This window comes from Boleophthalmus pectinirostris, unplaced genomic scaffold (genome assembly GCF_026225935.1).
Source record: "Boleophthalmus pectinirostris isolate CB_2022bp ecotype Guang Dong unplaced genomic scaffold, ASM2622593v1 HiC_scaffold_19, whole genome shotgun sequence".
Taxonomy (NCBI): Eukaryota; Metazoa; Chordata; class Actinopteri; order Gobiiformes; family Gobiidae; genus Boleophthalmus; species Boleophthalmus pectinirostris.
Genome location: NW_026571140.1, coordinates 21,963,014 through 21,979,785, shown reverse-complemented (window position 1 = coordinate 21,979,785; position 16,772 = coordinate 21,963,014). Strand labels below are relative to the sequence as shown.

Genomic DNA, 16,772 nt, shown 5'->3' with positions numbered 1-16,772 from the left:
AGAGAGAGAGAGAGCACTATATATATATATTCTAACTATACCATGTAAGAGTATTTATTTATCAAAATTTCATCAAGTCATCAAGATGATCGAATTTAAACAAATCTGTCTCCATCTCAATGTGTGTAATGTCATGATTTGACACATCCAACTGAGAATATAATTGGTGCCTTCATCAAAATTTGGACTGATGATGATAAAAAGAGTTAATGGTAGGTCACTCTTACATGTATTTGATTTACTGCTGCAGGGTCCCATGAGAACATTTTTGATGGTACATCCAGAAGCCACCCACATAATGTAAAAGAACAAAGGGATTGTTGAAGATGATCAATATTTGGCCCACAGGGAGATGAAAAAAAGAAAAGAAGGTTGTCACTGAAGCTCTCACTACAGTGATCACAGAGGGATATTTGTTATGTAATATGGTGCACATCTAAAATCTGACACTACATTTACGCAACTTGAAGTCAGATAGACATTTTACTATTAGCCTCACAGCTACTTTGCATGTGAAATTGTCCCAGAGTGAAAACGTTCTTCTTCTTCAGCGGTAGCACATGAGAACCTTCAAGCTCATCTGATTGGACGCGTGCACCCACGTAAAATCGCGCCAGAATTGGCAGTGTAGAATTGGGCGTCCTTTGCTTTCCTTTTGTGTGCTGTATTCAACTTTCTTAGGTGCTTGAATGCGCGTGACCAAGGATAGAGAGAGAGACAGAGAGAGAGAGAGAGAGAGAGAGAGAGAGAGAGAGAGAGAGAGAGAGAGAGAGAGAGAGAGATAGAGAGAGAGAGAGAGAGTTGACTGGCCGCCTGCGGGAATTCACAGTAGCGAAAGTCCGGCTTTGCAACGCGTGTGCGCGCATAGTCTTTCAGCACCATGGAAAGCGCACGACGCCGCAGTGACCACGCGTGGATTCAACCGGTGGCTCTCAATCAGGCAAGCGGAGTGAAAGCGCTGACATAACCCAAAACTAAGTCAAAATATTCTATTTATTTGTCAAGTGGGTTTTATTTCATGAGGCACTTTCAGTATCGTAATTCACTGTAGCTGTCGGTTGGATCGTTTGGGTAGGCGTGCCTCTGGATAAGTGCTCCCGTGCCAGCATAGTATTGTAATAGGAAACTGTAAAGGGGACGCGCTGGTGAATCACGAGACTCTTCATTTTTAAGGATGCTGGTGGAGGGAAATGCCTGGAGACAAAGATGACGAGATTTGTCGAAAAGCACTTGAACTCCTATCAGACCTTTGTTCCAGGGGCGAAGTGCCGAACGAGAGCTGCCTGGATTTCACCTACTATTTCCGAGACCTCGCCAGGCCACGTTACTCGGATTCAGGTGAGGAGACCATCTCTTCTGCTTTTACACACGCACTCCTAAGCCATTGAGGTGAACTGAAGTGGAAGTGGGGCCAAAGTCGTGTGCTATGTCTGCGATTTTACTACTATCATATACAGCATAGTACTGAAACAGCTCAGTCAGTGTGGTTCATTAGTTATTCCAATTCTAAGCCTTATGTCTATTTATAGTTACACCAGATCAAATCTTCCCGTGCTCGGGAACCCGTGCATGCAGCTAACAGGTGAGTGCACATTGTATAACCGCTAAGAGGAGGTGCAAGTGATGTCCACCACTAGAGTGAACTATGAGCACAAGCACAGATTCATGTTCGTGTAGTCGCTCACCTCATTTCATTCATTAAAAAAACAGATTAATCATCAGCATGAGACCATTTTGCCCTTTTGGCTACCTTTTCTTAACTATTCATATATTCTGAGCTGTTTTAAAGGCCAATTCAATCTTGCATGGTGTGACTGGTGTGATGAATTTGTAAATTATGTAATATGCTTTGATAAAATGCAATAGATAACTGAAATTAAATCTAGCTTAAAAAATAAATAAAAAATGGAGATCCAACACTTTTTTTGCAATCTCTTGTTAACATAATACCTAAGTTTATTGCTGCAAATGTTAACACAAGCCAAATTATTTTTGTATTAGGTGAATATATTTTAAACAACACATTTGTAGTTGTTTTGTCTTACACATAGAAAATGTGAGACTTAAAACATTGCCTTTTCAACACTCCCTGGCCTCCTACACTATTGCACCTCCTAAGGTCCTGTGCTTGAAAATAGGCCCACTACATTTTCTTTTTATAATCCAGTCTTTAAATCCTTCAGGACTGTACTTCCCCACCACCCGAGCAGCGCTCCTGCAGCCTGCCAAACTGTGAGCTGAGTGTCCCCACACGACAAGTCCTTCACATTTCTGCACATTCTCCTCACACATCTTCTGGGGCTGAAGGAATGAGAGCTCAGAAAGGACACTTTGTCTGCGAGGAGCACTCTGGTGCCCACACACAGGCAGTCTGCTGAGGTGCTGCTTTAGAATCCCTTTGGAATCATATACAACCAATACTGTGTCTACTCAGAGGAATAGGTCTCCCCTTACTGTCTGAACTTGAGCTCATTTGTTTAAGATGAAACTTTAAACTGAAAAGCAAGATTTAAACCAACAGGCGGCAAACTACTCAGTGTATAGACAAAAGGCTACACTTTCTTTTTTAAGGAATGGATGCATTTAGTGTATGTATTTCCATTGACACGGTACAGTAATATGGGTTGGTGATATCTGTAATTTTAACTTTAGTCGTATTGTACACCTCTGTAAATGATTACAAAAAGAGCATTTATTGACCAACAAACTTCAAATTTATGTAAAACTAGAACACACTCAATATTGTTCTGATATGGACTGCATACATTAAGCTGCTTTATATGCATAGAAAACATATAGTCTAGAAATGTCAACTTCAGATATCCTCTGTGTGATAGCTGACAACAATGCTCTGATGCAAATAAATGCAGAATTATTCAGTGCCATGCGCTGACACTCTCAACCTCCATTTGCCACTTTAAGCTTGGCATTAGTCTATGACACATATTTTAATCTCTGTCGATACTTTTTCCTTTTGACTATTTTAAACATAAGATCAATAACAGGCTTTACAGAGTATACATATATAATGGAGCATTTCTTAATTGCCAAAAATGCTTATTTATTCACTGAAACGGTTTATGGTCTAAGTCTAAACAGTTGGTAACACTAAGGTGACATATAAAGGTTTGGGGTTGCATACTAATGTAAAGACATTGGTTTCCTAAAGATACAGAACGAAAAACCATATCTTGCTTTGATTCAAACACATAATTCCTCTTGTGTTATCACTGAGGAGGATGAAATATGACTGCATATGAGACATTGCATGTGAGGGGCTGATAAGAGATTTCATTCCTATCAGAATATTATACTAATCCTGACTAATCTTTTCAAAGGTAGGAGGGGAAAAAAAACACATACAAGAAAAAGAAAACCAGGAAACTCAACAAAAGCTATTGCATAGGATTCACTACAGATCCATCAGTCCATACACTCTGTATACTAGTTACCAGATTAGGTAGTGTGATTTTACAGGAAACTGAAAAAACAGTAACAGTGAATCTAATCAGCTTTCTTCAACAATTAACTGTCTGTTCAATAAATCATCCATATACAGGGCTGCATGCAGTAATGTGGTACTAGTCCAATATCATACATCTTACTCCCAGTTTAAACTATTCCAGATAAGTGGGGCAAGAACATGCCCTTACTTTGAGTATTTCTATTTTCTTTCTTCTATTTGAATGTTATTCATAAGCCTGTAATGTGGGGTCACTCTTGGCTCATACTTCCTGCTTCTTTTCCTTGCCTTAGATGTGTCAGTGAGCCTGCTGTCCCTGGTAGTCACTGCCTGCGGCCTTGCCCTGTTTGGAGTGTCTCTCTTTGTATCATGGAAGTTGTGCTGGATCCCGTGGAGGGAGCGGGGCCTATCTCCAACCATCAAAGATGCCACAGGACACCTCATCCCCACCCTGAGCCCCCTACCCCCCCAGCCTGCCCCGAGGCAGCCCGTCTACACAGCAGTAGACCCCCCTGCACACAACCGCCGTAAGTCCTCTCACAGCTCCATGGCCCGAGAGCCTACTCCAGTGGCATCAGTGGTGTCTGTGGAGGCTCCTATGTCCCCCATGTCCCCGCCCCCTGTGGTCAAAGCCGCCCCTGAAGCAGCCATGAAGATCAGTCACACATCTCCAGACATACCGCTGGATGCTGAGTGCAAGACTAGGGAGAATGGAGTCCACACCACACCACGAATACAGCGGCAGACCACGGAGCCATCATCAAATGGGTAATTTCTTCTTATAAAATACTTTTATTCAGTTCAGTAACATCACAGTTTTATACACATTTAACCATTTCACAAGTCATGAGACTACTGACATAACTGATACTGTTGGAAAATTGTATGTCTGTATTGAGCTGTGAAAACATGCCACTTTTACTTACTATCTATAGAAATTATAGTGGAGATAGCAGTAGTTTGAGGAGTTTTGTCATCAGTGAAATTATGTATTAATTACCTTACAGTTATTTGTAAAAGTCCTTTAAAAGTTGTTGACTTTCACAGGTGAGGCTTAAAATAAATAAAACAGATCTCTGTCTTGTTTACAGACAAGGTTCCATCCGCCGACACATGAACCTGTCTAACCCAGACTTCAACGTGGCCCAGTTCCAGAGACAGGACTCTCTCACTGGGATGGGTCTTGGTTTGGGGCGCCTAAAGCCTGAGCTGTACAAACAGCGCTCCCTGGAGGGTGATGAGGGTAACCGCAGAGGAGGCAGCTGTGGATGCCTTCATTTTATCCTCAAATTTGACTGTGACCTGGAACAATTAATTGTCAAAATTCATAAAGCTGAGGACCTCCCTGCGAAGGACTTCTCTGGTACTTCTGACCCTTACGTAAAAATCTACCTACTGCCTGACCGGAAGACCAAGCACCAAACTAAAGTCCATAGAAAAACATTGAATCCAGTTTTTGATGAGGTCTTCCTGTTCCCAGTTGCATATTCTGAGCTTCCCACTCGTAAGCTTCACTTTACAGTCTACGACTTTGACCGCTTTTCACGGCATGATATTATTGGTCAAGTGGTGGTGGACAACTTCCTGGACCTTGCTGATTTCCCCAGGGAAACCAAACTGTGCCGTGATATCCAATACGTCTCCTCGGTAAGTCTGCCTCTCTCCTCCACTAACAAAACAATGTGAAGTGTCATACTATATCTCAAGGGCCATCCATACTACAGATTTTTCATTATGCAGCACTACCTCAATAGGCTCTTGTACACTCACACAGACTATCAGATTAATGTGCATATGATGTTTTATCACTGGTGTTTGATCTGATGTAGTGTCATCATAAAAGGCATAAAAACATGGATAAATCGTGGAATGCCATTGGGTTTTATGACATTTACTGTAGAACAGAGCAAGAAGAGGTGCCTCAGAAATGTACTCAAATAAAATAGTAGTCTCTTCTTGTAAATGGATTCAACACATTTAGAAAAACTGACAGCTTCTGAAACTACTGTAAAGTTACTTTGAACCCACTGCGGTGAAAAAAGAGTCGAACTTTGAGCATCGTCATGTCTCTCATTGTACTTGACTTTGGTTTTGAGGCAAAAATATTCCTTTGAAAAAATGTTCTGAGGCAATGACTCACAGTCAAACCCAGTCTCTCAGAAAGCATAAATACGCATTTAGTCTCTCATATTCTACACATGTCTCCTTCAGTAAGAACAAGTATTTGATTACAACAAGTGAGGTTAGTCCTGAAGCTAAGCAGCAATAGCTCAGATATGTGTGGTGTGCAGACGTGTGTGCACGTCTTTAGTGAAGAGAACTCCAGTGGTGAGAATTGATTGCCCTTAGTCTTAATGACATGAGTTTATAGACTGCAGCAGTTCAGTTTCCTCTGACAAAGAGTGTGACTCTACACTATTGAAAGGTGCAGTGTAAAGAGTGTGATGAATACGATTCTTGTTGCATGTCACCATCGTGCTCTGGTTCAGTCACTCACAAACACAGTGAACAATGTAGAGTCTGATCATTAATGTGAACATGACCCACTTCAACTTTTCACACATAATAATACAGTCAACATTTAATCTGGGAAGAAAATCATTTATACAATAATACACACAATGTGGTTTGGATTCATTCACATGACCATTTAAACATAGGGACCAACCACTGTCTAAAATACAAGGACATCATGGATACTAGTTTAAACTACTCATTAGCTGAATTTAAAACAAGTGATTTATGTAATGACTATAACTCATGAACATGTGGGCAATAAAAGTCACATAAAATGTAATTAGCTGAAGTCTTAATTCCTATGTTTTTCTCATGCCTCCTTCTTCTCACAGTGTATGCAAATATCTGCACTGCACTGCAGCCATTTCAGTGTAATGAGCTTTCCCACTCATCCATCTGTCAATCAGGGTTAAAATATGGCAACAAAGTTACTTGGGCAAGATGGAAAAAGGTTTAGAGACTGTAACATTTGGACATTTTTGGGCACAGTGATATGATGCTGACACATTCCATCTGGAGAGAGCCTGATGAAATATTATAATTATTAACATCCCTATATTACACAAAAATGACTTGTGATGTTATAATGTTGTCATCAAAAACATACCTGGAGTTGTGTTTGGTTTCATTCATACATGTTTGATTAAGTAACTTTTAATTATTAGTCTGTCTACATCTCCAAAAATCTAAATACTCTGCTCCACCTGGTGATGTCAACCACTGGTAGTTTTCAGGTTAACAGTTACATTTTTGTTTAGCTGAGATTGGGAATTACAGGGCTGAAATTATCCAAATGATTCTAGTGAAGGTGTGTGGAGTTCAAAACCAAAGTGGAGCACTTCCTGTATTACTACATGACATCACATAGTGGAACAGAGTGTTTTCAGCTTGAGAGGAGAACTCAGCCTAAATATGCAGAGTTTTGGTTAAATGTGTGAATGAAACAAAACTCCAGGTATGTTTTTGACAAAAGATCAGAAAATAGTACAATATAGGCTCTTTAAAGTGTAATTTAACATTTTTGGCTTTGATGATCAGATGTCTTGACACCTCAAACTTTAAAATGTACACAAGTAAATAAATAAAGTAAATAAATATAAATATAAATAAGTCTATTCTATCCAAAAGCATCTCAGTTAGACTCCATCCACCTTTGTTCACTATCTTCTTCTCCTGTGTCGCTGTCTTTAACCAACAATACAGCTCTCTGTGCAATCTTGTAAAACTCCTTTCACTGTTGCTGACACTACAGTACCAACAGATGCACAGAAAACCAAACCCATATACAATATTTTTCAAAGGCAACAGAAAATGCCTTGAGCTCTGATAACACCTGAACTCTGTGACTGTCAGCTCTCTGTTTATATTGTATGTTTTAGTTAGTGCTGTCATGCGATTAAAAAAATTGAGAGATTAATTAATTATGATCTGTAATTAATTAATCTAATTAATCTCATTTTAATCTCACCTAAAAATTGCTGAGAAAAGTCTTCAATTTGAGGTATTTTCATTTAAATTCATTATTACATTATTGTGGCAGATCAAAAGACTGATATAGAACAAAAAAAGTGACTTTATAAAGTCATTTATTGTTTTAACAAATCTCTCCAAATTGGCTGTTGAGCCCAAGTCTCCATGAATAAGAAACTGTTTGCTGTAAAGTAGCAAAGACTAGAAAATCTGAACATAATAACTTTTGTCTACTTAAAGACAATAAAAAGTCCAGTCTTTCCTTAACCATATTAAAAATATTATTGATAGAGAAATGCTTTATATATGAGATCACTGGTTTTAGTCCTTGTTTTAGTCCTGGTTTAGACCTGCTTTAGTCCTACTTTAGTCCTAGTTTAGTCCTGGAATGGATTAATCCTGGTTTTAGTCCTGGTGTTAGTTCTGGTTTAGTCCTGGTTTAGTCCTGGCTTAGACCTGGTTTAGACCTGGGTTTAGTTCTGGTTTTAGTTCTGGTTTTAGTTCTGGTTTAGTCCTGGTTAGACCTGGTTTTAGTTCTGGTTTTAGTTCTGGTTTAGTCCTGGTTTAGTCCTGGACTGGATTAGTCCCGGTTTCAGTCTTGGTGTTAGTTCTGGTTTAGAGGCGCACAGGAGGAAGCGCGGTTTACGCAGCGTACGCGAGAAAACACGATCCACACGCGGCTCACGGGAGCACGTCGGTGTCCGCGCAGTGTCTACGGAAGGAAACGTGGTCCGGCGTTCTCAGGTTAATGACGATGATGAAGGTGTGTGTTTGTGTTTGTGTGTGTTTGTGTATAGAACAGTAGTGCAGACATGAGCCTATGCAGGTTGTTTTCACCAGTGACATTTAAGTTGTAGGCGATATTATATTAGTTATTTTCTTTTATATTTCACATCGGGAGAAGAATTTCCAAGACACGAATGTGTTTTTACCTGTGCACTGCTGCCTCTGTTCTACTGGCTCTTCGACCTCGTCCATTGTGCGACTGACGCCGCCAACGTGAACATGACATTTACATCGCTCTTACTGCGCGCGTTTTGTGTGGGTTTCCGGCAATGAGTGGAATTACCGAAATAAAAAAAATTTATAAACGTGTTTTTTGTGTGTGTGTGTTGTTGTCCCAACAACACATAAAAACAGGTTTTATAATAAAGCAACTCGCATACAGAAACAGTAATGTTGGAGATTAAAAATGAGATTAACGCGATTAAAAAACATAACACGCTAAATATGACTGTAATTAATTAATCGCAATTAACGCGATAATTTGACACCCCTAGTTTTAGTATAAAGTGGTGACTGTAGACACAACTGGACCATTTGCTTGGTTCTAGGAGTGGTTGTATGAGGCAGACAGTATAGTGTGCTTTGGTTCTCACCTCTGTAGTGGAGTTATTTTCAGAGCATGTGATAAGCAAGCGGCTGCCTCTCCCAGCTCCACACTGGTCTCTCTCTGAAACGTGCACGCTGTTACTGTAGGTGTGTGGCAGATGGAGGTGTGGGCTATAATAGAAAAGGGTTCTGACAATGAGACAGCAGATCAGATGTCCAAGGGAAAGCACAGACTCTTGTGATTGTGAAAGATATGCATTCACAATGTCCAGGTTTATTTCAATTAGCAAAACATTCTGATATTCTACAAAACTGTAAGAATCGGTACAGAGAATGTCTTAAGCAGGGTACAAGTTAGTGGGCAAAAAGTGAAGTACAAGAACCACATACAGATATATAAAGATATATAGAAATTAGGGATGGGCATGATTAATCGATAATTGATCATTAAGAATTTCATCGATTACGTTAATTTTAATCGACAAAACCGAATGTAGGTTGCTGTGCGTAGCGTGACCAAACAGGGGTCCGTACATGTAGTCTCTCTGCACTCAGAAGGAGCGAGACACAAACAGTCGGTCAGTCTGCAGCGTACCGAAGCACAAATGTGTATTTAACGATGACTTGTACAAGAAATTCCACGCTTTCCGTTGCGTTCGGGACAAGTGTGAGTCCATGTGCACAGTGTACAAAGCAGGAACATATGTTTCTGTGTCCAGTGGGAAAAAGCTTTACCAGGTGAGAGTCGCGCAATGTCGATGACGAGTCCCCACTTCCCACCTCCTGTACGGTGTCCTGGTTTTGACAAACGCAAATATGGTCACACTAACCTGTATTCCACTGAATCATGTCTTTTAATCCTACAGAAATTGACCGCATCAGCGACACAAGAGCTGCAGTTTTATCTTCGCTTAGTTTATGCAAATTAGCGATGCGGTTTTAAGTTTCATGTTTCTGTGAGAGTTGCGCAAAACAGAATTAAACACATTATAATGTCAAACGGATCGATGTGGCTCTAGAGTCGTTACGGTTTATATGTCGTAAAGTTGAATTTATTTATGCAGATTAGTAGTGCAGATAGTAATAATAATGATGATAATTTTAATATAAAAACGTTAATGATTAATCGATAATCGATCGTTAATTCTTCCGACGATCGATTAAGAAAATTTCATCGAATGCCCATCCCTAATAGAAATAGGGTGTGTTTGACCAGGGCGGCATTGTGCTGTAGACAGGGTCACAGCCCTGCAGATCTTGGAATGTGACTCCAGTCTACAGGGGGTAGTGTCTATCAAACATGGTGCAACTGGAGGAAACTGGTAGCTAACACTTGTGCTTCACAGAAAGAATGTTCCGGGTCCGACTCCTGGGTCACTCAGTGATTTCTGTGTGGCCAGCCAAAACATGCACAATACGTAAAATCATCCATGATAATCCTGACCAAACCTAGCTCAAGATCAAAATCACTGCTCCTGACAGGTTAACACAGTGGCATTTGTTGAAACATGGTTCAAATCAAATCCAGATGTTAGACCACAAATAGGTGAATGGTGAGAGGAAGTTTCATTTCATTGCATATAAAACTATTGATTTTTTGTAACAATATGTTTATATATAGCTTGACAAAATACTGTATATATGCATATATATTTACAGTATTTTTTTCTCAATGTTAATATTACCATAGCATAAGCATTTTTGTAATAATTGTGCATGTTTCATTGTATTTCAGGATAATGTGGATCTTGGAGACCTGATGTTCTCTCTTTGCTACCTGCCCACAGCAGGCCGACTCACTATTACCATGATAAAGGCCCGTAATCTGAAGGCTATGGACATCACTGGTGCTTCTGGTAATTAGAAAGTGTGACTGCATGTAAACAGTGTGCTTTAGAGCAGTAATCATGAATATATATGAGCATTACCCTCTCATCTCCCCTCACTACATCCCCAGATCCATATGTGAAGGTTTCTCTAATGTGCGACGGCCGGCGACTAAAGAAGAGGAAGACGTCTACGAAGAGGAACACGCTCAATCCCGTTTATAATGAGGCCATTGTCTTTGATGTGCCTCCAGAAAACATCGAGCAGATCAGCCTTTTGATTGCAGTGATGGACTATGACCGGTTAACATCTATTTTTATTACTATGCATGCACCTTTTACATGGGTTATAAATCCAAGAAACACTAAGATTTAATTAAATTGCATGCATTTTATTGATGAGAGCTTTTTAAGGATCTGTTTCATAGGTTTTAAGAATGCGTCTTTTTCATGAACACATTCTCTCTGTCTTTGGCACAAACAGAGTGGGCCATAATGAAGTAATCGGAGTGTGTCGAGTTGGCAACGATGCAGACAGCCTCGGTCGAGATCACTGGAATGAAATGCTCACATATCCACGCAAACCTGTCGCTCACTGGCATCCCCTGGTGGAGGTGAGTGCATCTGACAGGTGATCTGACAGGCCTATCTGGGGCTATATAAAGGGCCAGCAGAATATGCAATACATTCACCCAATATGTCAAATGGAAATAAATGCACAGATGAGGTGCTGCAATGAGGCTCTTACAGTATAATAGTTTACTATTTCTGTATGTTTTATTAGCCCTTTATGTTTGGCATTTTATACAATATTAAATTGAGTTACATTTTATAATAACAATACCTTAATTAGCCTTAATGAAGCATGAAATAGTACCTAATTCATAATGAACAGAAAAATATGAGCTAAGTAACAACTTCATCAAGGAATTAGGGGGTTAGGGTATTAATTAAGTAGTTAGTAAGCCTGAGTATTTTTTATTAATAGATTGGTTCATTATGACTATTAAAGTGTAGTTATTTTAAGGTGTTACAGAGTGGGTTGTCAGCCTCTATGATTTTATTGCTTATAGCCTCATTCTCACTGCTGCAGACAGAGTCACTACACAGTTGTGGTAGAGGGGGTATAAAGCGATTTGAAACGGTTGTACCATTTATGTTTTTGTAAAAATAGATGCTCAGTAGTGGGAGGGGTGAGGTGCCAGGTAAGCTTTTTTGTTAAGGGGATTTCCTAGAAGGCCTCCTCTTCCCTGCTTTGTGAATGAAACACAGTCCTGTGGCACAGTTTCTGTTTGTATAAGGAAATACACTTCTACAATGTTGCAGTCTGAAACAGATGTGTTGTCTTTCAGAGATCATTTGACTTGTAGTGTAGGCAGAATGTGTTAGTTATGTTATGAAGAAATCAAATACAAACACTATTTTCAGCTTGTGAAGTTCACCTTGAGTTATGCTTTACAAAGTCCTCTTCAGTGAGACTTCTTCACACACATGTATGATCTTAATGCCCATCACAAGCGCTTTAAAGAGTACATTTTGTTCATCTGGAGATTATCCTCAACCCTGACTGCCAGTCAAATGTCAAGGCTGTATCTCATTAAAGGCAGAAGAGACACAATGGGTTTAGTTGGATTTACTGTGGGAGATACTAAGACACCACCTCATTGCTAGTAGTATATGCATTCACACATAAGATAGTACAGATAGTGCATCATGAACCTGAATATTTTGATACTATGATCAATGCTTCCAATTAAAAATGAACAATATCAAATAAGCATATGGCAGATTTAGGATTTTTCATATAGCGTGTTTGTGATTATTCCACAGTACTGCATTATGGCATCAGGAATTTATGTATCATTACAGTATACAACCTTGTTAGCCCTGGTTTATGAAATGTCCTGAAAGATGAAGTTGATTTGATGTGACGTAAACAGTCAGATGAAAAAAACACTTTAAATGATTTGTACTTTTTTGGAGTATAAATAGAATCAAAATGGCTTCAAGGCATTCTAATGACTAAAATGACCAGGCAAAGTAGGAAATGAATTGATATTGTCTACACTGCCTAAATGTGTTTTGGTTTTCTATACAATGCCTGGGCAAAGTTGAGCATAATGATTAATTTCCTACTTTGCCTGGTCGTTTCAGGCATTCTATAGGATGTCCAGACATATGTGCCTGATTATCAGCTTTGCCTGTATCATATATATACGTTATATACTATATATACCATACTGTGAACATTCTAGTCTTGCAATGACAATGACATTTAGACATTCCATTTAGATCATTAACTATATTGAACTTTCTGCCTATATGTAACTCTCTTGACATGTGTTTGTCTATGACAGTACCAGGGAACTACAGGTAGCAGCCAGGGAGGATCATGTAATTCCCTGAAGACTCCTCCGTCCCCGTAGCCCAGAGCGGTGAACAGTGAAAGGTCACCAATCAGACTGGAGCTGGGACTGTGCTGCTGTACATTTATGGAGAATGTGCACATCCAATAAGGACACTGTTGTTGTTGGGTCAGTTGCATGTTGAATGGCTGAAAATGTGGATATTGTCTTTTCTGAAATGTCCCATGAGAAAAAGAAAAGAAGAAATGAAAAGATGTGCAGACATTTTAAGTCCGCTTTTATTAGGGTTTTAAACAAACATTTGTTTTTACATTATATGTTTTTTGTTTTATCGAGATGAGTCTGTCTGTTTTTATTCAGTGGTGAATTGGTGCATGAGGCTATGGGTTGGATATTTTTCTGTTTGTATGTGTTTGTACTGGGAGTCTGATGTCTTGTTTTGTCGATTGATATGCGGTGACATTTTGAGAAAAGTACTTGTGTGGCAATCTGTTAAATGTACAACGAATAAAGATAGTTCCACAAACTCTCTTTAAGCTGGCTATGGGTCATTCTTGTCCCGCCACTTATTTTTGTAAGAGTCACAGGCATACACTCTGGGCAGTGACCGGTAAGATGTCTGTGTGACCGCTCACACTGACAGTCATTCAAGAAATTTAGTGAAAGATATCTTCCAATGTTTTCCACTTTTAAATAATCAATATAATATATAACACTGCATAAATAAATCATTTTGGTTAGCCTGGCCCATTTAATCTGACTCTGATTTTCACAGATTGCCTTATTTACATTGAGGTATGGGCTTTAGAGTCAGTGGAGCTAATTGTAGTAGTGTAGAGTCACATGAGACTGATAACTAAGTGTTTCCTATACACAGAGGGTTTCTCTTTGTGATCCATGGTCAAGTTGTGTACATATTTCTTACTGACACTTTGGAATACACGCTGTTTTCACTGCTGCTGTATTTTTCTTCACATCTGTCTGAGTGCCAATCAGACGTTGAGTAGTCTGACTCATGTTTTTACGAAGGCTCATAACTCACCATGGTCTGAGGGCTGAGTGATGAATAATACAGATCACAGAGTCAAATAGATCCCCGGTGTCTTCACACCCAAAAGTACTTCTTAACCCATAATTTCTCTGACCCATTGATTACATTGGTCCTACCTGTGTGATGATGATGATGATGCATGCTGAGCTGATGGAGAGGGTGGGAGTGGGCTGTCACAGTGGAAGCACAGGTGTGTGGGTGGGCTGCTTGTTAACGGCCTGTTAGTGGGAGCTGAGTATGACACATATCTGTAGGCTATACGCTCATCCAGATACAGGTACAGGCTGAATCTGAGCACTCCTCTCACCATTATAAGATAATAATTATCTATTTGCCTGTACTGGACTATAGCAAAAATGACTTGTTAATTGATGCAATTCTTTTTAATCAGAACATAATTTAGGGTTCTGTTATCTGTAATTCAAAATTGCTGCATGGATTCACAAGCAAATGTAGTTTTTGTGATAATCCCAAGCCAAGTAAAAAAAAAAAAAAAAGTCAGAATGCCCTCACATTGTAACTAATAGATGATAATACTGTATGATTTTCAGTTTTTGTCAGTCATAAACCACAGCTAGTTTTATTGACCAATGTCTGTTTCACAGCTGCATTTTCTAACTTTCTACTGGTTAAATCAATGTTCCTGTTAAGCCCTAAGAGGCTACTGCTGTGACTGTGAGCTTTACAAAAACAAATTGAATTAGAATACCAATAGGTGCATACAAATTACAACCCTAAAAGCCAGTACACCCAAAAAAGTAATGTGGCATCATTATTGCTAAGATGTTTTTATTAATGATTTTCTGTGGTAAAAAGCAGTATCCTTGAAAGAAAAGGTCACAATCTAACCATAGGGAGCCACATGCCAGGCGTAGACAAAAAGATATACAGATATACAACAAATCAGTCAGCTATAAGTGAGAAAGGGGTGAGCCAGAAGGATGGATGAAGTTATCTGCTGAAAGTGCTATTGATCAGTATTTTTGTAGAAAGATAAAAGGAGCCCAAAAAGAAACGAAAGGTGGTGCCATGATATAATTTGTGCTAGGCTGCTGCAGTGAGTGTTAAGTGTAGCCGACAGCATCCATGTGGCCTGTGTGTGTCTGGCCGGGTTGTAATCACGGCTCCCATCAGGTGGGGCACAGGGACAGGATCTGCTCCAGGCAATCGGTAAACAAACCACTGCTCCATATAGTAGCTCATTTTCAACACAATCAATTCTCTGCTGGTGAAATGCATTAGCCATAACAGCAGTGGTTCAAAGACACAGGACACAAGATCATGTCATAGCTATTGGGCAGTGAAACAGATCTATAGCATGTATCATTATAGCAGATTCTATAGATATTCTGGTTAAGGAAAGGCTACACTGAGAGCACATTTGTGCTCCAAACAATGTTCTCTGGTATATGACATACTGACAAATAAACTGGGCCTGCCTCTGTGGGCTATAAGAAGATCATTTGTCCGGCAGGGCTAATGATCTGGCTCTTTGAGAAATAGATGCTGTGATATGGTAATAACTACTATGTGAGCAGCAGTGCAGCCATGTTAACATTCTTCACCACACCTAAGAGTTTAAATGCAATGAAGGCAGCGAGGGTGCAAAATAGCTCAAGAGAGAGAAAAATATAATGTTTTGAAATAAAATATGAATGGACTCTCAAATATATTGGTAAAGTTATGTCATCATCTCTTTGGAAAACCAAACCAGTAAGGTTTAAGCTCTTTTGTCTTTAGGATGAGGTCTACTAGCCCAATGGTGCACTCTAGTGGATAAAAAAAATCACTGCAGGTACATATTTGTACATACATTGAAGATAAATAAAGAGTAACACTACATTGTATATCATGTGTAAATTGTAAATCTTGCTTCACATATCCCCATTTTATGCATTTTATAAATTTCAACAGTCCAGTAGAATTTGTGTCCATTATTATGGAACTGTGTCTCTGTGTCTTCTCGCTTCATCTGTACATCATTATGAGGTGCAGTGCATATGTCATCACCACTGACCACCACATGGCTCCTGCACAGTATTCCCAAGTGACCTCTTTGCAACCAATGGAGGAAAACTTTCCATATTTGAAACATACATGGGGAAACTTACAAGCCGTCTTATGATTGGAAATTTAAATTAAGATGTTTTGATGCATGTCAGTAACAAAAATATACACAAATTGCAAAGCAAGCAGGAAATTGTTGACAAAGGGCTGTGTCTGTGGCCACATAATGAGAGGAGACTTTAGAGGCAGAGGCCACACTCAGGAGGTAGTTTGGAGGGAAGCTGCTGCAGTGTCAGGACAGCCACTGTACTCACTGACTGAAGAATATGAGAGCAAGGATCAAGGACTTACACTTCATCAGATCCCTGTGTGTTTAAACCACTGAACTGGCTTTAAGTGCAGTTTTGTAAGTTTGTGTTGCCATGGCATCAAATGTCAGTCACATGTTGCAGACTGCATTGAAGCAAATGGATGACATCATTGCAGGTAAGATTTGTTTATCATCTTTATATTTATAGCATACACATGCTGTTGATACATGACAAAACACATCCACTGGTCATGATAGTTAAAGTAAATACTAAAACAGATGCTAAAATGGGTTCAGTACAATACAAATACAAATGCAATACTCCAAATTAAACATATTTAATTCATTAATTATTTAATTTATTATCATTATTTTATTTGTATTGTCTGGCTCATTCATAAGACTAAAAACACAAAGTATGCGTGTATAT

At 39.3% G+C, this 16,772-nt stretch overlaps 1 protein-coding gene across 1 annotated transcript; it reads left to right on the top strand.

The window, feature by feature from the left end:
• The first annotated feature begins 1,190 nt into the window (after nucleotides 1-1,190).
• On the top strand, nucleotides 1,191-13,034 carry syt9a (synaptotagmin IXa). Its single transcript, XM_055154674.1, has 8 exons — nucleotides 1,191-1,338; nucleotides 3,757-3,990; nucleotides 4,096-4,231; nucleotides 4,555-5,110; nucleotides 10,518-10,638; nucleotides 10,740-10,911; nucleotides 11,093-11,222; nucleotides 12,966-13,034. Exons 1-8 carry the CDS (start codon nucleotides 1,191-1,193, stop codon nucleotides 13,032-13,034), a joined length of 1,566 nt encoding a protein of 521 aa, XP_055010649.1.
• The last annotated feature ends 3,738 nt before the right edge of the window (nucleotides 13,035-16,772 follow it).

Excerpts from the sequence above, each read along its gene's own strand:
- syt9a (XM_055154674.1), top strand. The coding sequence starts at position 1,191 with ATGCCTGGAGACAAAGATGACGAGATTTGTCGAAAAGCACTTGAACTC. Across the intron at positions 3,991-4,095 it reads CCCCCCTGCACACAACCGCC|CCGCCCCTGAAGCAGCCATG; the intron begins GTAAGTCCTCTC and ends CTGTGGTCAAAG. Across the intron at positions 5,111-10,517 it reads ATATCCAATACGTCTCCTCG|GATAATGTGGATCTTGGAGA; the intron begins GTAAGTCTGCCT and ends ATTGTATTTCAG.